At 31.6% G+C, this 23,890-nt stretch overlaps 1 protein-coding gene across 3 annotated transcripts in view; it reads right to left on the bottom strand.

Moving 5' to 3' along the window:
• Window positions 1-5,844: 5,844 nt before the first annotated feature.
• The window catches only part of LOC126737914 (polyamine-transporting ATPase 13A3-like), a 139,356-nt gene continuing 121,310 nt past the window's right edge, over window positions 5,845-23,890 (bottom strand). For all 3 annotated transcript variants that reach the window (XM_050443008.1, XM_050443007.1, XM_050443006.1), the window contains 3 exons: window positions 6,516-6,780; window positions 6,186-6,393; window positions 5,845-6,088 (listed from right to left, as the gene is read on the bottom strand). In XM_050443008.1, coding sequence (XP_050298965.1) covers window positions 5,942-6,088; window positions 6,186-6,393; window positions 6,516-6,780 — 620 coding nt within the window. In that variant the 3' untranslated portion in view covers window positions 5,845-5,941. The remainder of the gene's footprint in view (window positions 6,089-6,185; window positions 6,394-6,515; window positions 6,781-23,890) is intronic.

Below are 23,890 nucleotides of genomic sequence, written 5' to 3'. Positions count from 1 at the left end.
CAAGTTAGTCGGCTTTGTGTTACACATCGTATATCATTGAAAAGAGTATAAACTGGAGATGTTTTTAAAACTACCTGAACATCTTGATAGATTTTAGATTAGATTTTTTTTGCGTCAAGTTAAAATTACGTTTCATAATTTTTTTTCTACTTGTATTAACTTTTTGAGCTCAAAACGAATTATTTCGGTATTATTTGTACTTGATATTGATTTTTTTAGCTTCAGGATACATTACAGACTAAATACAAATGTAAAAAAAACGTGAAAAATATGCTGAAAAAATTTAAAGATGTCAAAAGGCATAATTTTTTGAAAATCCTGAAAATAACACAAAATCAATGATATAAAAAAACCCGAGGCTTTTAGAACACAAGTTTATAAAGAAAATATCTTCTATCTGAGCCTATCTATATGCCCACCAAGTTTGCCAAACACCCTACCCTGTATGTAACTTAATGAGCGGTACTTGCGTAAACCCGACAGTCATTTCTATAAGGGACAGTCTAAAATTCTGCCTCCTTGCGTAATTAGATGAATTGTATCTAATCACCGATGAATCTCCAATAGTGGTCTTCTTGTTCAGCAATTTTCGATAAACTCGCTGCAAATACCTCCACCGAATTTTCATCAAGTTTCGTATAATCCGGTTAATCATTAAAATCGATACACTAACCGATCGTCCTACAATACACTAACCTCGGTTTATCCTATAACCTCGAACTATCCTACCGACTGCGCCATTTAACTAATTAAAAGGTCTTTTTAAAAAATATTTTTTTTGGAAATTAATTATTACAAAATTACCTGCTAATTGTCCTCAATTGACAAAGCGACTTCAATTGACAAACAATGAAATAATTTTGTTCAGCAGCTAGTGACTGGTTCTCCTTCCATGGTTGTACAGTTGTATAACTCACGAGAAAAAATAGTAATGATTCACGTAACCTCATAGAACAATAAACGATGTAGCACACGGGTACTTTGATTTTTTTTGTTGGTCCAAAAGATCTAACTTATTACAATAAATTTTTTCTGTGTTTTTTAAAGTGAGTTGGGGAAACAAATTTTTATTCTAATGTATATATTAGGGTGGGCGAATAAGCGAGGTCAGCGGCTGTATATTTCTGTACATCTGGCAACAGTGGTTCTGAAAACATATATTAACCTATACTTTTGATAATACTGTTAGAAAGCATCGAAAATTCTCCGTCTGTTTGGTTTAAGGCTTATTGGCCTATGAACGTAGCAGTGGCGAGAAGGTTGCTGAAAGTGTAGTTATTAAAATCCGTGTAAAATCTAAACCACTTATTCGATTTTAACAATTCAAAATTTGTCTATATGATCAATTTACTCCTATGGTTGGAACCTTTGGTGTGATGCTCAAATTACGAGACAGTTTTACCACGAACCAAAACTCTTTATTTTTACTCTGGACACGTGTTTCGCTAACGTTGTTAGCATTTTCGGGAGAAGATTAAAACTAAAATAAAACTACTTACAAGTCTCCTTATATATTAATGATGTAACTAATAGAGCGGAAAAGGCAATGAAGCATGGCCAAACAAATCTTAAACACTCACTAAACTATATAATTGACTATAACGAGAAACTTTGGAATATCTGATTGAACTTCTGGAAAGTAATGGTTTCGATAATATTCAAGAAATAATTAAATTAACAAAACTTTGTATGTCACCAAATATTTCTCGATATAACAACTCATACTATGAACAACTAGAAGGTACAGCCATTGGTAATTGCCTCTCTCCCGCAGAGCTTTTTATGAACCATTTTGAGTTAAATGCAAAAAATACTTTCCACGAGTTTGGTTAAGATATGTTGATGATGTGTTTGCCATATTTGACAAAAGCAAATGCAATATTTATAATTTTGTAGAATAACTCAATAACCGTTTTCCATCTATTAAATTTACCTTCGGAAAAGAAACAAATAAGCAACATTCTTAGATACTCTTATCATCAAAATTAATAATAAGTTAGAATTTGATATTTATATAAAAGCAACAAGTACTTTTAGATACATATTTAGTGACTCTAATCATTGTTTTCAACATAAAATGGCTAGCATGCATTTCTTGGTACATCGTTTGGTCTCATTTCCTCTAAGTAATAGCAGATTTAATAAAGAAAAAGCAACAGTCAATGGTAGGTCAATAGTTATGATGATAAGATTATTGATAAGCTGATTAGAAGACACAGCACAGGTTTGAAGTTAATCTTAAAAACTCTACCACATGTCAAAAAGATGAAAATAAGCAAACTTTTGTTGCAATACCATACGATCCTATTTTCTATCTTGACGAGAGGCCTTGATAGGGTTTTCATAGACTTAGATCTAAGAATGGTCTATCAAAGTTCGGCCAAGTTAGGAAATCTTTTAGGAAACCTAAAAGATAAAATAAAGACCAATGAAAAGTCTGGGATCTTTGGGATTAATTGCAACGATTGTGATAAAAACTACATAGGACAAACCAGAAGATCAATTAGGTAATGGCATATTTAAAGAACATGTGAAAAATAAATGTTGGATCTCATTACTACTCTATCGTTTCTAATGAAATAGCTAGAGGGTGCAATTTGGAATAATTCCATTTTTTATTTTACGAATTAAAGTTTTTTTTACGCATATACTCAAAACTTAAGTAACGCCTTCTAGCTTTCGACTTTAGAATGTCTAACATTACTATAGCTGTTTATGCAACATATTTAATAAACGAATGTATCACATAAAGTTTATGTGATTTTCTTATGACAATTATTTATCTATGAAATTCTTTTTATATTTAATGTATGGTTCTTAAAAGGACCGATTTCAAACTCGAACATTTAGGTATTTAATTCCAGGATACATGTTCAAACTCTCTTTCATCACATTCTAAACAAGCTTCCAATCTTCTTTGAGTAGATAAAGGTGCTTGTCTAGTTGTGGGTGGAGTTTAGTACACAATATTTTTTAAACGACTATGTCTTTTATAAAAAAAAGTCGAGGCATGTTAAATGACTTGACCGGCCAAGGAAATAGACTTTTTAGGCCAAGGAATTATACTGGGTCTAACTTAAAGTTAGACATTTTAAGGTCGAATGTTAGATAGCGGTACAGAAGTTTTGCCTCGTTTCTGCAGAAAAAAAAACTTTAATTTGCTATAACTTTAAAACGAGCAAAGATATCATCGTCTGACTTTTATATTTTTGCTTTTCAAATATGATGTCGAAAATATACTATTTAATTTGAATTTTTGGAACAAAATAAAAAAAAAAACTAGCTATTTTACTAGGACTATAGAGAAACTATAGAGTAGTAATAAGCTTGGACATTTAAAATCATAACATTGGTCTTTCAAACAAGTTTTGAATTGCTAAAGACGAATAAGTGATTTGGTATTTACACCGAGTTCAATGATTACACTTTCAATAGCTTCCCCCACCCCTATCGTTCGTAGGTCAATGAGCCTTAAACCAAAATTATAAAAAAAATTTCTAGGATTTTTAACAGTATTATCAAGAGCATAGATTAATATATAAGTTTTTCTTATTTAATTTTAAGTCATACATTTCTAGAATTTTTTCACGGCCACTTTCATAACAATTTCGATTGTGATAAAAACTACATAGGACAAACCAGAAGATCAATTAGGTAATGGCATATTTAAAGAACATGTGAAAAATAAATGTTGGATCTCATTACTACTCTATCGTTTCTAATGAAATAGCTAGAGGGTGCAATTTGGAATAATTCCATTTTTTATTTTACGAATTAACGTTTCTTTTACGCACATACTCAAAACTTAAGTAACGCCTTCTAGCTTTCGACTTTAGAATGTCTAACATTACTATAGCTGTTTATACAACATATTTAATAAACGAATGTATCACATAAAGTTTATGTGATTTTCTTATGACAATTATTTATCTACGAAATTCTTTTTATATTTAAATTATGGTTCTTAAAAGGACCGATTTCAAACTCGAACATTTAGGTATTTAATTCCTGGATACATGTTCAAACTCTCTTTCATCACATTCTAAACAAGCTTCCAATCTTCTTTGAGTAGATAAAGGTGCTTGTCTAGTTGTGGGTGGAGTTTAGTACACAATATTTTTTAAACGACTATGTCTTTTATAAAAAAAAGTCGAGGCATGTTAAATGACTTGACCGGCCAAGGAAATAGACTTTTTAGGCCAAGGAATTATACTGGGTCTAACTTAAAGTTAGACATTTTAAGGTCGAATGTTAGATAGCGGTACAGAAGTTTTGCCTCGTTTCTGCAGAAAAAAAAAACTTTAATTTGCTATAACTTTAAAACGAGCAAAGATATCATCGTCTGGCTTTTATATTTTTGCTTTTCAAATATGATGTCGAAAATATACTATTTAATTTGAATTTTTGGAACAAAATGAAAAAAAAAACTAGCTATTTTACTAGGACTATAGAGAAACTATAGAGTAGTAATAAGCTTGGACATTTAAAATCATAACATTGGTCTTTGAAACAAGTTTTGAATTGCTAAAGACGAATAAGTGATTTGGTATTTACACTGAGTTCAATGATTACACTTTCAATAGCGTCCCCCACCCCTATCGTTCGTAGGTCAATGAGCCTTAAACCAAAATTATAAAAAAAATTCTAGGATTTTTAACAGTATTATCAAGAGCATAGATTAATATATAAGTTTTTCTTATTTAATTTTAAGTCATACATTTCTAGAATTTTTTCACGGCCACTTTCATAACAATTTATAACAAAAAAATCCATTGTTGCCAGTCCTGAGATACAGCCGCTTAGTTCATAATCCTATATGTACAAAATATTGCGGTTTTTTACTAAAAATTTAGCTGAATTCAATAATAAATATTGTACCTTCGAGTAATGATCCACTATTTTGATGATTAAAAAACCAGCTCAAGATTAGTTTCAAGAAAATGACTTTTATTGAGTTGAGGGATATCATTGCTTTAACTCTAAGCAGAAGTAGGAATTGCTGCCGGGTAACAAGGATTTAAAAAAAACACAAAATAATTTATTCGTATTTCCATTTCAAAGCGAGCCACGCCTTATAGGGAAAAGTTTAATTTTATATTTAATAAAGTCTCACCTCCAACTTATCTCACTTTGATATCAATTAAATGGGAATCCTGTTAACATCATTTATAAGAACTATTAAATAAATTGTCAATTCATCCGTCCCAATAAAAATTAAATTGGTTGACTGAAGATATTGTGCGTTTCCAGCAAAACACAAGTATTTTCGAGAAATTGTTAAAATTTCGTTTCTTGGCAATTCGAGAGCGGCTCAATGAACGCTTTCCAGGGACGTTGATTGGCAGATGTGGTGCAACTGAAAAGCTGCTACAGGCTCTAGGCTACCTCTAACTCTAGACTACTTCTTTATTACACTTTTATTTTTATTGCTCGGAAATGTACACGTATTAGTGGACAAACACGGTTCGTAAGAAATTTTAAAATATGTTTGTGATCTCGCGACACTGGGCCGCGAGCAGTATCCCTCCTGAAAATACTGTGATCTATAGGATAGCCATTTGATATACCAAAGTTTGAGGTCCATAGCATATATCCATTAGCATTTTTGCTAAACTACTCGCTTGTACGTCAACCAATTTATTTTACGTCAAACTTTTATTAGTACGGTTGAATACACAATTTTATGATGCGATGTTAAAAAATACTCCTGTCGCAAAGGGCTAATTCTACTTTTGACCTAGTTTAAAACAGAACTTACCTTATAGACTACTAGAACTGATAACTAGACCTTATAATCTCAACTTAGTTTGCTATATCTGAAACAGAAAAATTAAACTACTTCAATATATATATATCATATATATATTAATAGAATAATGACGTTTAATTAAAAGAAATACATTTTTCCATATTTTAAACTTCTGTTAAAAGCATTTAGATGTCATCTGATCTCAGAATTAGGTAACGAGTTTAAATACTGAACAAAATCGTGTTCTCGCAGAAGCCTTTTGTATTTATTTTTTGGTTGCTTTTTACAACTTAGGCACTGGAAAAACTTCTTAAGCCAGTCTCGGTCACTCATACAGAACTAAAAAAACCAATAATTTTTTTTCTTAAAAACTACTTACCGCTCTATGTGTTTTTGCCTTTCATAAATATATAACAGTTTCTGCAAATAAAATCACCTCTATAAATCCAGCAGCGACAAAATGTCCAACGGGGAACAGGATCAAAACATACTTAAAATTTTTCAATATTTTATCGCTTTGGTCAAAATGAATTAGGTCCATAAGTTCAGCCATTTTTTTACACGGATCAGTCATTAGCCACGTTGTAAAAATACTTAAGGATAAAACGTTTAGTATAAACCAAACATTGTTAAAAACAGATTGCCTAAAAAATGGTAATTTTTACATTTCTAAACCGCTTATCTGAAAAATTAATCAAATAAGAACATCCTTAGAAAATAATGTTTGCCTTACAATAAAACTAAAATGAAAATAATGAATTTTTACCTGTATGGTTTTGTTTTTGAAAAATGCCATGCCAATATCAAATATTGACAACACGAAACTGTAAATATAACAGTGTTTTCCCATGATACAGTAGTCTCTTCATTGCCGGGTTTTATAGGCTTAAACCAACTTTGCTGATACAAAAAATATAAAGATCCAATTTGAAAACACACACATAAAAGTATTTGAAACATAAGGGGAAGTATAGTTTTAGGTGAAATTAATGAGGACATCGGCCTTTTTGGGCATAGATTCGCTGATGGTCCTGAAATTGTCACCTTTAGTAAATTGTTTAGTGAATGTTTTTATGAAGGAGTTTTATGACCATATATTAGGAACAAAAAATTGAATAAAAAAATACTGAAAACAGTTTCTTTAAAACGAAGCGGGAACAAAAACAAGCATATTATTTTATTGTCTGCTACCTCTTAGACAGGATAAGATACAGCCCTAAAATCTTAAATAGAAAGGAGGGTCGAGTGATCATCTTGAACAATTGACAATAATTGCTTCCAATGACTCCATAGCAAGCCACATTTTACAAAACTAGTTTCTGTTTATCAGGGAAAACAGCAAATGAAAACATTTTTTGATTTTTTAATTAAATGTTCAATATAATAGCTACCAATATAGTCGTATGTCTCCTAAGAATTCTAAACAAGTCAAGCCTGTAGGTATTTTGTATTGGTTTATTTGCTATGGTTTTTTTTTGCCAAAAGAGAAGCTTTGCTTATAAATATTCACATTATAACAAATATTCACACGTTAGCTTTCGGTTTAAACGAAAAACAGCATTTCTTTACTTTAACAATGGTGTACACCATATTCGTTTATGGTTCCCAGGATGAATGTTTCTTCTGGAACAGCTCAATGTTTAAACTCAAGGCATCCAAGTCACAATGTAAGGCCCGGGGTACTGGAATGACGAAAACCCACTCGTATTTAAAGAAGGGCATACCTGCAGAAAATGAGTGTTTGGGCTGGTATCTTTGGAGATGGTATTATCGGCCCAATATTTATACCGTGGAATTTAAATGGCGACATATATGCTAAAATGCTACAGAGGTCTATTGAACCATTAATAGTGCGGGAATTAGAAAATTAGAGGGACTTGCACGGAAATTTATCTTTAAAAGAACTTAATTTTAAAATTCTATCTAAAATGTATCTTTATTTATATGTTAGGTGTTTTGTGTATGTTGTTTCTGTGATGCTGTAGATTTTGTGTTTTATAAAAAAAAATATTTTGCCTTTTATAAAAACTTTAGAAGAACGCCTGCTACAATTCTAACAGGATTGAGCACCTCCTCATTATGTAGTTCCCGTTGGACAATGGTTGGATGATCGTTGTCCTAACCAGTGGATTGAAAGAAGAGATTCTATTGTGTGGTCACCTAGATCCCCGGATCTAAGACTTCAGTTTTTTGGATCGTAATATATGGCCATTTTAAAATTTTAAATTGCCACCCTATATAATACGAAACTCTAGAGAGGTTACATGAGGCAAAAATAAAATTCGGACTTACCACTTACTAATTGCTAGTTGTTAGATGTCAGTACAATTTTATATAACCTCTCTACAAATTTGTAAAATGGCCTATTTAAAGGAATAACAAATATTCTACTTCAATTTTTTTTTTAATTGAACTAGTCCAAATTGAAAAAGCACAAATTAAAATAAAAAAGCCATCAAATGCATACAACCGAACTCCATTTTACATGAGCTACCTAATAAAAACACGGAAGCAATAAGGATGGCTCAATAATTTCTGTTGTCATTGTTAACTAACTAACTAGGTTATTAAAGAGGCACGCATACGGCGGCAACGTTTAGGGCAAAAAATAAATCTTCTTTAACCCAGCATCCAAAAGAAAATGGATTTGCAGGTGTTTATTTTATATTTTATAGTAGCATCAGTAGAGATTTCATATTGAAGTTCTAGTTACTCTTGAGACACACTTTCTCTTTTGCACACTCTTTCTTTTCAAGCTTTATAATTCATTTTACTTCTTTAGCGTTATTATTTGACTTAATTTTAGTCTCGTTGGTCGAAAATGGCATTTGACGATGCTTCCACAAATGCTTTGGAGATGTTTTCTTCTAATTCTGATACATATATAAGTAATAAGCAAAACTGAGAATTTAATATTATAAAAATTCTCACGTTCAATGTCAAAGACGTGTTTTAAATATGTTTGCTTGTCTTCGACGCGAAAATTAGATCACCCAGAAGAAACAACTACAACCCGAATTGACTAATATCTTGGTCTACAATTTATCGTATTGTTTAAAGTTAGAGATATTATAGATCATTCCATGAAGCGGAAGGAGGTCAAGCAGAACTTGCGAAAAATTGATAACGTGACCAAGGATGTTATTCGGTATAAGTGTATGGTTTTTATAAAGATAATTTAGTACCAACTTTGGAAACGATAAAACAAAAACAAAATGAATATCCAGACTATAATTACAGTACCTTAGAGACCATATTAAGTGTCTAGTGGAATGCGGGTTTAAACATAAAAATCTTGACAATAGGATAACTATTATTAAATCACTTCATTAAGAATATTCACGCAATATTAAAAACCATCGATAATTTAACAGAAAAATAGTGTATTTAGATGAAACGTGGATCGATACGCATGATATTGTTAGATTTGGTTGAGTTAATGAACCTTACTCACGGGAACACGTGTAAGTATTCTCCATACTGTTGAAGAAATTGGTTTTATTCCGAATGCACTGCTTTTACGAAATCATCGACGTTTACGACCAAGATGTGACCTCAGAGTTATTTGAAAAGTGGTTCACCTAACTCTGTTATCAAAATGAACAATGCTTCTTACCTTTCCTGAATATTAAATAAAATACCGAATACCAGTTTTAAAAAATAGGATATTTTAAATTTTATGAAAACTAAAAACATTGACATTCCAGAGACAAATATTAATTAATATTTCTTCGAATCATGGACGTACATATTTTACTAAGCTTTTTTTTCTGCCTCCTTATTATTGCGTCTTTAACCCAATCGAACTGGTTTAAGCCACTACAAAATAAAGCTAGAGATATTTAATTGCTCGCCCACTTGAGTGTGAAAGTGATTGAAAACATTCGGTAAGGTGTACAAGAGTTTGAAACCGCTGCTTAAAAAAATTCGAACGTCGAACATGGTATTAAAAAAGAGAACAAATATGTTATTTTGTCCTCCGTACCACCCATAGTAATTCGACGTGATATGAATTTTCTGAATAACCAGCCAGTGATGGTAAGTTTTTCATTATGCCTGTTTATTTCTCATATTGTTGTACAAAATAAAATGTTTATGCAATTTTTACGTCAAATTCTCAATTCTCTCGTCAAATTAAATGTAATGTGTGATATTACCACAGATATAAATAGCACCGCACTAGCTCGTGCGGAGCTATTTATATTTTACGACATTAAAGAGACAATGGTGCCAAAAGTATTATGCATAGTAGAGGACAAATTTGACGTTCCTATCGTAACTTTTTAAGACCTGTCAAATGACGTTGTTAATTTTCAACAATATCAACTGTCAATATTTCTAACACTTGACAGATGACAGAATTCTTCAATATTATAAAGAAAAGTGAAAAAAAATCTTCATCTACTAATTTATAATAATAATTGTAAAGACCTCGAAAAAATATTAATATAAAATATTTTCAGATTATTTAGTTGCATTTCAATGTTATATATGGGACACCACTGACTACTACAAAACCTCCTAAAATAAAATATTTTTGCTTTTTCATTTTGGTCTGGTTAAACTAGAACCAATAAATTATCTTAAATTTCACAATTTTAGCGGAAACCCATGCAGATCGGTCAACATTTAAGAATTAAATAGAGTGACGCAAAAAATATTGAGACAAACAGCGCTGAAGAAATTCAATTTCCGCAGACACCAAATCAAACCGCACATTCGGTCGTCCCATTATTTGTGGAGGGCTTGCCTTAATGTCTAAGGGGAAACTTATAGCGAAATCCATTGGAAAAAAAATTGTGGCACTAGGGCGGCACCAACACTGGTTCGGTTTAGGTAAAAAACCGCACTGTTGCATTGCCAATGGTTTTCGGATTTAGCCTTGAGAGAAAAATTCAAAAATTGGCTGTTAGTTGAGGCACAGATGTATATAGCTCCGTGCGGAGCTATATACATTTGTGGTTGAGCTTATATGTTAGTAATATTAAGCTGGTATGAAAATATGGCATCACTGTCAACGTTGATTTTATAAGTAGTCTTTTGCTGTCAACGTACAGAGTAACAAGTGAATTAAAATTCGATACTACGAATTTATGTTTTTAAAAAAACTTTTATTTCATTAATAACTATAATGCGAGTAAAATAATAATAAAGTATGTTTAAAACAATGGCTTAGCTCTGACTGAATTCGTAAACTAAAAGCGAAAGCATAAAAAGTATCAGGAAAAGAAGAAAGTATCATGCTTTCTGTATCAGGAAGGGCAGTTTTCGTTCTCAGCTTCTTGTATGCAAAGTAGCTAATGGCAGCTACTAGTGTCAGGTATATAAGGATTGTCCAAATACTGGGGTAGCGGATTGCATCATGGAAGGACAACAGCTTCGGTTGGTTATGGAGAATCTGGCTGCGTAGTTTGTTCAGGTCATCTAGTTTGATGTCATCAATGTGTGCGCTAAGGTTAAGTGTGGGTAAAATTGGGGCGTTTACATTAAAGTCAGGAAACAATATGGGTTGATAATTATTGTTTCCTATCGATTGATGGTTGAAGCTTGATCAAGTGCGATTTGGCAGTTAATTGGTACTTCAAAGATTAAGGAGCCTTGAAGTTTGATGAATTCCTCTTGGTCGTAACATTCTAGATGGAGGGTTTCCTCGTTAGGAAGGGCTGCAGCATATTTATTAGAATAGTCTAGTTGGTTAAATATTGGTTTGGAAACTTTAACTTCAACTGGTTGGCAGGTTGATTGACCTTGGTTTTCCAGCAGCTGTACTGCACAAGGGCTGGTTGGTGATATCTCTTGTAGGTTTGTTTTGTCACAGAAAAAGAATTTCTCTTTAATCTCTTGGCATTCGATTGCCCGATATGAGAAATGCAACTCATTTTTTAGCAAAAATTTATTTTTTGGTATTATAACCTTAAACATGCTCTGTTTATAAACTGGTAAAGAGTAAAGATGAAAATAATTAAAATCTTTTTGATTAGTTATTGGAATGCGAAGAAGAAATGTAATTTTATTATTTAGGACAAAACTATATAGTTTAATTATTTGTTCATATAATAAGGTATTTTCTAATGAGACTTCTAAAGGCATATGCTTTACACCAAGTAATTTTTGAATTCATTTTAATTCACTAAATAAATCTTCAGTCTTAATTATACTAGGGTGTAAAATTCTTAATTTGGAAAATGTTAAAGCATTTTCGATATCCTGTAAAATTGAATCGATTATTTCATACAAATTAATTATTTGATTTAAAACATGTTTAATGTAATTTGAACTTTGTAGGAAATTTGATGTTTCTACTGCTAGTTCAACTTGATGCAATTTTCCATCTTATAGTTTCGTGTTGCGATTTATCTGTTGAATTGTTGTGTTAAACTTTTTAAGTAAATTAAGGGAAATTGAATTTTCTTTTTGAATGTTTAAACCTAGCGTTTTCTGATTCTCTTGTAAGTCTTTAATTAATTTTTCATAACGTTCTCCATCGGAGGCGTCTAAATTACCCCTGATACTTTTAAATATTGAACCTATACCATTGATAAGTCCTCGCGCGATTCTGTGTGGGTGTGGTACTAATTCTTTTAGTTTCGTTTCGACTTGGTCTTGTATTATCGTTAATATTTTTAAATAGTCAGCTGTTTCTGATTTATGTCCCGTGTTATTATTTAGGGTATTCGTTACGTTGGCTACCTTTGTTTGGAGTTTATTGACTTCTGTTATTAAGGGGTTAAGGTCATAGTAATGTATAATAGTATGTGTGTATTCTTCAATTTTTGCTTGACCTAATTTAAGTGGTAATAGTCCAGGGTTATCTGTTATTTTTTCAAACTTGATTTGGTCTCCAAGTGTGTATGTTACTTGTAGAAATCTGAAATGGGATGAAAAAGGACAAAATTAGTCGAAACTATATTTTGTTTTTAAAGGTCGTTTTAAATTAGATAAATGGATTTTCTCTTGGTTTTCTAATTTAGCGGTTTTTCTTTCTAAATTAGTGTGGACTATTTTTGAGGGTTTGTCAAATTTATCGCTGGTTTTTTGCCTAGTATGTTTTTTAGCATAAACCATTTGGTCTTCTACAAATATTTGGGGATCGTCTTTATTTACATTAACTTTTGCAGCAAGTTTTTCTTTTGTATTTATTAGTTGTTCATTAATATGGGAATACAACAGTTTACTTTTTTCTTTATGACTGGATACATAGTCACTGAGAATTAATTGATCTAATTTGATGTCAAATACATCGTCAGATGTAATATGGCCATTTATTATGTCAATGGGTTTGAATTTGGTCACAGAATGGATAGTGTGATTGTAAGCTAAAATAGCATAGATCATTTTTTGATTTATCGGTGTGTCTTTAAATGTTTGATTATTAAGAAGTCTAATATGTTCGGATAAGGTGGAATGTAAGCGTTCAATTACACCATTGGATTCAGGGTGATGTGGTGAACAAAAATGAACTTTAATTTTGTGTAACGTTAATAGTTCTGTTACAACAGTGTTTTTGAATTCTGTTCCGTTATCTACAATAATTTGTTTTGGAACTCCGTGGTGTGAAAAGTAACTTAACATATTGTTTACAATTTCTATCGCAGTTAGGGAATCCAGAGGATATGCTTTTGCATATTTTGAAAAACTATCTATAATTGTAAGGAATTTTGTTTGTTCTAAAGTGTACGTATCGAGGTGGATTATTTCAAAAGGTCTTGTTGCTGTAGGAGTAATATTCATGGGAATTTTAACAAGGTTTCTTTCGTATTTACTACGCGCACAAATTTCACATTCGTTTATATACGTCTGAACAGAGCTTCTAAGTTCAGGCCAGTAATATTTGTCTCTAAGTTTTTTAGTTGTTTCTTCGATTCCTCGGTGATTACTCTTACTTTCATGATAATTTTGTATTAGTTCTTTTATATCGTTTTTATTAGTTACATCTATGAGTTTAATAAGACAACGTTTAAATTTTATCGAAGGCCATCTAAAATGGGTTCGAATGACTTCACAAAAGGGTTCGTATATATTTGGATCAATAAAATAGAGATGGTATTGTTTATCGGGTACGATCTGTTCTTTCATAAAATTTAATATATCTTGTTCGAAATTTTCATTTGATATTTGAACAGTAATTCTGCGTTTTTTATTAAATAAGATCTTAATAATAGGTTTTGCAGGGGAATGTAGAACATACTGTATAAATATTTGATTTGAACCGTAATTTACTGCGGTTTCAGAAACAGGTATGCCTACAATGGGATCTTGTTCGGCGTTTTAGTTTTATACGCCATCGAAGTAATTTTGAAGAAGGGTCTTTAAGGGAAAAAAGCATCTGAAGGGATTTGTGGTCAGTTAAGATGTTGAATTTTCGACCAAAGAGATAGGGGCGGAAATATTTGGTTGCCCATACAAGACATAAATATTCTTTTTCAATCGTCGAGTAATTCTGTTCTGAGTCATTAAGGGTGCGTGATGCATAAGCTATAGGGAGGTCTTGACCAATAGGTCCTTGTGAAAGAACGGCTCCAAGGGCTACATTGCTTGCATCAGTAGTTAAATTGAAAGGTTTGGAAAAGTCTGGGTATTAAAGAATTGGTTTGTTCGTGAGAAGACTTTTACAGGTGTCAAAACAATTTTTAAATTCATCATTATGTTCGATTTTTGCGCCTTTCTTCAGACATTTAGTTAAAGGTTTCGTTAATTTTGCAAAATTATTTATGAATTTACGATAGTAACTTAAAAGTCCTAAAAATCCTTTTATTTGTTTTGTTGTTTTAGGGATTGGAAACTTTTTAATAGCCATGATTTTATCAGGATTGGGTTTGACTCCTTCGGGTGTTACTACATGTCCTAAGTATGCAACTTCGTGTCTCAAAAATTCACTTTTATCGAGTTGGATTTTAATGTTTGATTTTCTTAGCCTTTTAAAAACGTTTCTTAAACTTTCCATATGTTCTTGAAGGGATGTTGAAAATATTATTATGTCATCTAAGTATACAAGACATTTTTCGTTTTGAATTCCGCGTAAAATTGAATCCATGACCCGTTGAAAAGTAGCGGGGGCGTTCTTTAAGCCAAAGGGCATACGTAAAAATTCAAAATGCCCGTTTTCCGTATTAAACTCTGTTTTTTCGATATCGGATTTATTCATTTCAATTTGGTGAAAACCGGATGCCAAACCTAGGGTAGTAAAATATTGGCATTTACCTAACTTGTCTAATAAATCAGTGATATTAGGTAGTGGATATTTGTCATCAATTGTTTTTTCGTTTAATTTTCTAAAGTCGACTACTACGCGCCATTTTTGTTTATTAGAAGCGTCCAATTTTTTTGGTACAACCCAAATGGGGGCGGACCAGGGTGAATTAGATGGTCTGATAATTTTTTGGTCTAACATTTTCTTTATTTGGGATTCAACCTCTTTTTTATGAATGAAAGGGTATCGATATGATTTCGTATATACCGGAATTTCATCATTAGTCTTGATATTATGTTTAATTTCGCTTGTAAAAGTGAGGGGTGTGCCTTCTTTATAGAAGATATCTGAAAATTCTTTACAAAGATTTAGGATACTTTTTCTTTCTTCTGAATTAAGATGGTCAATTCTAAGTTTTGAAAGGTCTAAATTTGATTGTTTTGGGGAATCGTCAAAATTATTAAAATTAATTGTTTCAAGGAATTTTCTATCGAACTGTTCTACTTCTATTGGTTCGGAAAAATCTAAAGTTATGGGATTGCAAGTATTATTTAAAATAGTTGTTATTGCTAACCCGTTTTTTGCTATTGTTAGGCATTCAGGTATTTCGCAATTGTGAAATTTCTGGTGAGGAATAATTATTTCTCAATTTTTTTCTCTTAATTATTTCTGGTGAGAATAATTTACTTGTTCTGATCTAGGTTTAATAGTGATACAGTTGAGTTCTGGTTTAGTTTGATGGTAATGTAGTTTTACTCTTGCATAGGGGGTAACTAAATAACCGTGTTTAAAATCTAAGTTTGCTTGTAAATCTTTTAAGTTGTCTAGTCCTAAAAGTCCATTAAAAGTATTATGAAATTTAAATAAATAAAATTTAAGACTTTCCTTTTGGGGTAACTTAAATATTCTAGAAGCTGGTAGAAATGCACTAAATCTATGAGCAGATTTTTGGAATACTGTGCTTACTAAAAAAGGGTCATCTTTTATACAATCAGGGTACATGTTAAATGCAATTTGGGGGTCAATAAAGGATTTTGTAGATCCTGAGTCAATTAGAATTTTAATATTTTGTTGGGGGAAAACTATGTAAGGTAGTTCGCTGATATTATTAGCGGTATTTATAGATAAAATTAAGGGTTTTTTGGTCAAAGTTGGGTATCTTCTTGGGCTAATTCTTGAAAATTTTGCTCTTCATCCTCGTAAGGAGCATTTTGTACAGTATAGTCACTTTCAGGGGATTGATTCTCGAAGTAACCTTGTTCATCATAAGACGTATATGGATATTCGTCTCCAGTAGAGTCAAGTTCAGTATTATAAACTTCTCCTGTAATGGGTTTAGGGCGGTTTTGGTTATTATTTTGGAAATAATTTCTCTGATTGGAAGTAGAAGGCTGATTTGTGTTATTTGTACAAATCGACATGGGGGTTGGTTTCGGAAATTGTCTGTTAGGGTTTGGTCTAAAAACATTATGTTGTTTGCCAAAGACTTCAGAATTTGTCCTTAAACGGGGTGGTCTATAATTAGGGTTTTGTCTAATATCGACAGGGCCAGTTGGAAATGATCTGGTTTGATTATTAAAATGTGGTGGCGTTTGATAGTGCCTAGGGGTCATTTGTTGTTGGGGGTTTGTTCTATTTTTATTATTATTAAAGTTATTACTGTTATGGGGTTGTGAGTTTCTAATAGCATTATTTACATAATTATTTTGAAAATATTTTGTATTGTTTTCTTGAAGCACAAACTGTATGGCTTCGGCTAAGTCTGTTGGTCTCATACATCTAATAGTGTTACCTAAGGGATCTCTTAATCCGGAGATAAAGGTGGTTAATGCTAATTTTTTATACATTTCTCTTTTAATAGGGGCTGTTTGAATAGGTTCATGTGCATCTACGTAACTACATAATAAATTTAATATTTCTAAAACTCTATCATAGTAACTTTGTAGTGATTCATTGCCTTGTTGGCGTAGCATTACTAAATCTCTATTTAAGCAAGTTTCATCGCGTCTGTCCGCAAAGTTTCTATATAAAGTATTTTTTAGTTCGTCCCAGGTGGAGACATTTTGTACATTAACAACTAGTTTTGCATTTCCTGATAATTTACCTATCAAGCTGTTTAATATATAAATATTTTGAAAATTTGCAACGTTGGTAGCATCATAAAAATGATCAATAATCGATTTACAGATAGCAAGATATCGATTAAGCTCAGATGGATTACCATCGAATTGTGGTACACAGTTTAAATATTCTGTTTTGAATTGTGCCATTTTGTTTTCTAAAAATTGATTTTCTTTTATATCTAAACCTCTAAAAATTAAACTTTGAGTATTTTTTATTTCTTTGAGATTTTCCTTAAGTTTGGAAATATCTAAGTTAAGTTCTAGATTATCTTGATTTTTTATTACTTTATTATCATTTAACACTTCACTAATTTGAGTAGAAGCGGAGCCAGAGCAAGCTGAAGGTTCGATTTTTAAATTCTTTAAATAGGAACTTAAATCCTCAATAGACATTTATTGTCAATAAAAATTATTAATGGTTGCACTTACATAAATAAGGCGGCAACTGCCATTCTATGAGAAGAGAAGACTGGGTGGCGATGATGTCCAATTCCAAGTCCTAACCCTCGCGAAACTGGTCAATGTGGTACCAATCTCCAATCAATGCGTGGATGCCCAGGATGCACGATGCACTTTACCGGAATTATCACACACTTAACTTTTGGTCTTTAGCGAGAAGTCCAATTTTCGTTCGGAAAACTCTCGACCGATGTTCGATTGCCAATTAATCGTAAACGAACAATCAATATACGATATATTGATTTTTGACAATCCTACCGACTGCGCCAATTAAAATTCGATACTACGAATTTATGTTTTTAAAAAAACTTTTATTTCGTTAATATCTATAATGCGAGTAAAATAATAATACATATATAATATGGTATGTTTAAAACAATGGCTTAGCTCTGACTGAATTCGTAAACTAAAAGCGAAAGCATAAAAAGTAAATGAAATTGCTTATACAGCTAAAAATGAACTTAACAATAACAATGATTTTATAGAGTGAAAGGGGTATGTAACTAGTGTCGCGTCATTACAGTTTCATGTGTATTTTATACCGTTTAGTCTTAGTTATTAAACCTTTAAACCATACCTAAAATGTTTTTCTTAAGTCCTAAACATCACACTGTGTAACAGGTTATAGTGAGTGTTTGGTCGTCAAATCGAATTTAAAGTCGATGTGTCTACGACAAAAAAGGAAAAACAAAGAGAAAACCATTAAAGATATAGGTACGGGCACAGTGGTATCGTTATTGTTAAATATCTATACGAGTAGGAACGGACAGCTGAGTTTAACAGTACCTAATGAAGTAGTGATGGGCTAAAAATACCAGGTTTTTAAGGGTCAGTAAAAAGTACAGAAAAATATGAAAAAACCATAGAGGCAACAGTAGCAGTGCCATTTGCTAAATTGAAGGGTGATAATTGGATCAGTTGGAAGTTCCAGATGCAAATTGCATTGAAATCCAAACGACTCTTTGGTGTAGTCTCAAGGGAATCACAAAGGCCAGCAAGTTCAACTGAAGAAAGAACAAGAAAGAAGCAAAGGCTCAAGAGGTAATAGTTTTAAGGTTGGGAGACAAAACAGTAAATCATGTTTCATCCTGTTCTACATCATCTGAAATGTGGGAGAAACTTAAGCCCATATATTAACACCATCTCAGCTGAGTGTCCATTTATTGCACCAAAAATTTTTTAGTCTGAAGTACAAAAATTGTGGAGTGGCTAATTTTATATAATTCATCACAGTTAGAGTAGAGACATGGTTATTACAAAGGTTCTAATATCTTTGCCAGATAATTTAAAGCATTTTATATCAGCATGGGAATTCACAAGCAGTTCCAATCAGAATTTAACCGAGTTAACATCCAGACTCATGATAGAAGAAGAACGGCTCAATAAAGAACCTCATGCAGATGTTCTTTTCGCCAAGTTTAAGAGACAAAACTCAGTTCAAGGAGTGCTTTCTTTGCAAAAAGTAGGCCATATTAAGAAAAATGGTCCTCTTTACAAATCTCGAGAGGATGCCAAAAAGGGTAGAGCCAAGTGTCATTATTGTAATAAACAGGGGTATTTTATAGCGAATTGCTGGTGTAAAAAGAGAAACGAATAAGAAAAGGGAGGTTCTGGAGATTTGCAAGATGGTGCAATGTCAAATGCTTTAGGGTGTTCTTGATATAAATACACCAGAGGCTTTATTATTATTAGAAAATGCTAAATTAGACTCTTCAGATTAGTGCTTGGATAGCGGGGCAAGTGACCACATGTTTTATGATCCAGATCAGTTCCAATTTATGCAAGCAACAAATGGAACTAGGAGAGTAAAAATAGGAGATCGCTTGGAGGTTAAAGCTGTTGGTAAAATCAAATTAGAGGCGTGGAATGGAATAGAGTGGATAAACACCCAACTGAGCCAAGTGTTGTATGTACTGAACTAAAAGTAAACTTGTTCTCAGTAAGATGAGTTTTGGACAAGGACCTGGTGATGAAATCAGACAAAGACAAATGTCAAATTGTAGACAAGGATAGATTAGTAAGAGCTATTGCACGAAGACAGGGTAAGCTTTTTAAAATGTTGTTCAAAAGTACTGTAAAGGGATATAGGGTATATTATTCAAATAAAAACAAAATAGAGATTCATCGAGATTCAGTATTTATTCCTTCAGAAAATCATGCAATGAGTCATGAGTTTAAGCAAAAACCAAAAAAAGTAGTACTAATAAACTTAGAATAGCAGGGCGAAGGTGAGGAAAATGTGGATGAAGATATAATTTAGAGCAGCCGAAAATTAAGGAGGAGAACGAAGTTGAAAGTGATATTTCGTTACCTCCCCTTATAATTTAGTTTTGATTATAGGCAATTATTTATCAAATTCCCTAAATAATAACCGCCATGTTTTCTATTTATTGGGATAGGAACTAGAGCCGCATAAATTACGTCCACTAATTACACCAATGGTTTGTACCATAGACTTATAACCATACTTGGTTATTAGTCTATGATTTTTACATTTTGCCCTGGTTCCACACTCGTGCTAAAATTTTCCCCAATAGATTTCGCTATTAGTAAATCGTGACTTCTGCCAACTGTGGAAATTTGGATTTGGTGCCATTCAGTTAAGCATAACCTTCTGTCGCCATATTCTGTCAAACGTGACCGTTTGTTTTCCTTGCTTCTTATAGGACCGAATATGAGATTTAATATAAGCTTAAAAAATCAAGTAAATGAAACTTGCACCAATTAACTAATGTTTATATATTGTTTTGTCTTTTAAATAGAGGATTTCACAATTAAAAAAATAATGGTTTAAATAAGTTTGAGATACTTAAATCGCCTTTCTGCTTTCTGAAGCAATGTATGTTATATAATGTTTAGTCACCCAGTCAGAACACTTTTAATTAATTTTACAGATAGATAATCAAATATTTCAAAACCTCTAACTAAACCTCGCATGCACAGGCAGAAAAAAATGGATATGTCCGAATATTTAATCTGATATTACTGTCGCCTTGATTCCTGGGGAGTATAAATCCAAGTTGCCACCGAGGCTGTGCTGTATCGGCTCGGAGACTGAATTTGAATCTTACGCAGATTTTTCTTTAAAACATCCTTTATTTATTTGAAACTTTACCAACTTAACAATAAAATAATTTCCTAAACAGTGCGTTAAGCTCGGGTCTCGAGAATACAATCTATAACTCTGTGTCGAAAACATGATCGTACAATTTACGATATATTTAAATGTACTTTTAACTTTCGTATGAACAGTCCATAAATATCTATATTTTTAATATTATCAGGTACTCTACAGTGGCGAAGCGTACGAGTAGATAAGGTAGACACTGTCTACCCAAAATTATCCAGTTATTTGTCATTAATTTATAACGTAATTATTTCATGTAATTGTTGAATTAAAGTTAAAAAAAAATTAACACAGAACGTAGTCGCTATCATTACGATTATTATATAGTATCTAAGCATGATTAATCCGAAGGCGTGCCCCGCCTGCCGCACCGATTAAGATAAAAATACAGGGCTGACACCCAACTAATGTATACGAGCCCCAGGAAGACACATTGATATTTGTCTTCCGAAATTTGGAGCATCTAATCGAATCAAATACTCATCAAGCGAGCTACAAAGGTCCGGCCGCAACAGCATTTAGCCTATTACGTATGCAAAATTTACTCGCGGGAAAGACATTCGAGCTTTTGTCTATCGAAGTCGACCAGCTATTTTATTATGCTGTTGAAGGTTATTGTTTATGGACACGCTTGATCTGGTCGGCCGCAATACATCTACAGTTTTGTTTTGATGAATCTGCATTTGGCATTTGGTGTGGGCGTGTGCTATAGTAATTTAATAATTAGTATTTTTATGTGCATAGAAAAGGTTTTTTTAGTGGATATTTTAGTGGTTATTTAACCGAAAAAAAGTTCACGCTTCGCCACTGGTACTCTATTATATGCATTACATAGAGTAATTAAAAGTATGATTTGATGATGAATGTATTAATATTCATTTCTCTATGATGCATTACCACAGCCGACTTTACTCAAGCCGCGAAATAACAGTTGTCAACGTCGCACCACGTGGGAGATTCGGATCCGTTTACGCGTGAAAGCGCGGCTATGCCGCGATGGACGTTCAATTTTGATTTTGCTTTATTTACAAATGAGAATATTTTATTTATGTGTTTGATTTATTGTTGCCAGTATGTATAGGCGTCGTTAATAATTATATAAATGCATTATTTAAACTGGAGCAAAAACAGATTAAAGGAAGATTAAAATATTCTTTTTTGGGTTGATTTTGAGATTAAATTTCTTTAAAAAAAAGAATTATTAGGTACTATTTTTTCAGTGCTAAATAGTAAATTTATTCTAAAATATCCCCATTAGACCATTATGTTTAAACTAACATTAATTGGCTTTATACAGGGGGTAAAAGTAAATAAGTTTTTTTTAACATTTTACCTTTACAACTTCTAGATAAAATTAATTTACAATTTTTACTATTCGACATTTTTATGTACAAAGTTTGCAAAAAATTAATTAAAGTTTTTTTAATTTTTTTTATTATACAAGGAGATATTTATAATATATATATTTTTTCTCAATTACCTATAATAAGATAGGTACTTTTTTAACAACTTACTTTTTAAACCGAGTTTTAAACTAATACTTATTTATATTAATTAAAAGAATTATTTTATAAATGTTTCCAATTTCCTCTTTTTGTTTTTTCTTTTGATAAACTCTTCTCTACAGCAAACTATCATTTAATAAAATATTTAAAAATATAGAACATAGCATTATAAAGATATATGAATATCTTTATAAAAAAATATATGATTCTATATTCTCTACAAGAAATACATTGAGAAAAAAATCTTTAAAAAATAGATGCTGTTTAATGCTTTTATAAGTTAAATTAATTAATACAGTTTTCTGGTTAGTTAACTGCAGAAAGTCATATTCAGTGGAGGTATCGTTGAATATTTTTTCTAATATGGTACACATATAAAATAATATACCTTTATTTATATCAATTGGGACACTCAAACCTCCCCTCTGCAGGTATAGTTAAAGGAGAAATAAAAAAATAATCATTTTCGGTAAAATTACCCTACTTTCAACAACCAAGCCAGTACAAATATTACAGGAAATTTTTTGTGATATTTTGTGTGCAGCGTAACCAGATATGTAACTTTCCGCAGACTCATCAATGTCATATTCACACAAATAATCAGTGTCAAGTAAAAATAAAAATTTGTCACAATTCATGTACTGGGTCACATTTAGGGGTATATCAGTAGTCCAATCAGTCAGATCTAGGTCAGAGTCATTACAGGAAGAATTAATTTGATTTTTAATATTTGAAATAGAAAAAGTCCTTCTAGAGACTCTCCTAAAGATATGTTTGAGTCGAATTTTTTTCTCAACATCAATAATATCATCATAGCTGACCTTATAATTGCATCCTCCCAGGAGTCTATACTGTGTCGCATGGCGGAATAAGTATCAGTTGTAAGGCAACCATTATTAATAAAGTTATTATTAAAGCCAAATTCTTTTAAGGTTGAAATAGTTGAATAATGACAAATATTATCCGCAAGGTAAACTTTTTGAACTTCTCAAAAATTTGGAAATACTGTTTTATAATTAAGTTTAAATGCTTTTTTAATTGCCATGTTTTTTTCCCTATCATATACATTTTTTACCTAGGCAAATTTAGCAAATTTTACAGTTGAGAAATTGGCAAAATCAGGAAATACAAATGTTTTATCAAGGTTTTTAACTTCCGCCAATTATTAATTACATTTTTAAATATATGCGCAAAATCAAAGGTGGCAAAAATCTTACAATCGGGATTTTGTCGATTTCAAAAAAACTACTATTGTTAGTTAAATTATTAAAAAGTGATTGTAATTATATCCAGAACTTGAAAACCATTTTTTTGCATCAAAGAGATCACATTTCTTGTAATAGGAACCATTTCTACTTCTTTAACTCAACTTACTAATAGCTTTACAATTTCAGAAAAATTTCCGAAAGATGAACAAATCATAATAGAAGATCCGAAGTAAATATCGGAGGTGAGAAAGAAAGAATGAATTGTATACACTTTGCTTGTTTTTTTCAAAAAAATAATTTCTGCATTTATATATAGTAGGAATCATTGCTGTTATTTTCTGGGAAATGTAACTTATATGTTCTGACCAATTCAATTGATTGTCAATGATTAATCCTAAATATTTGACTTTTTAAACTTTATTATGGCTTAATTTATTCATTTTTATATTTAGTTTTGGTATGTGCTTATTCTTTTGTTTAAATATTATAAAATTTGTTTTTTGAATATTAATTTTTAGTTTATTATAAT

Source organism: Anthonomus grandis, chromosome 6 (genome assembly GCF_022605725.1).
Source record: "Anthonomus grandis grandis chromosome 6, icAntGran1.3, whole genome shotgun sequence".
NCBI lineage: Eukaryota > Metazoa > Arthropoda > Insecta > Coleoptera > Curculionidae > Anthonomus > Anthonomus grandis.
The sequence above is the reverse complement of the archived record's forward strand: the minus strand, read 5'-3'. Positions and strand labels throughout refer to the sequence as shown.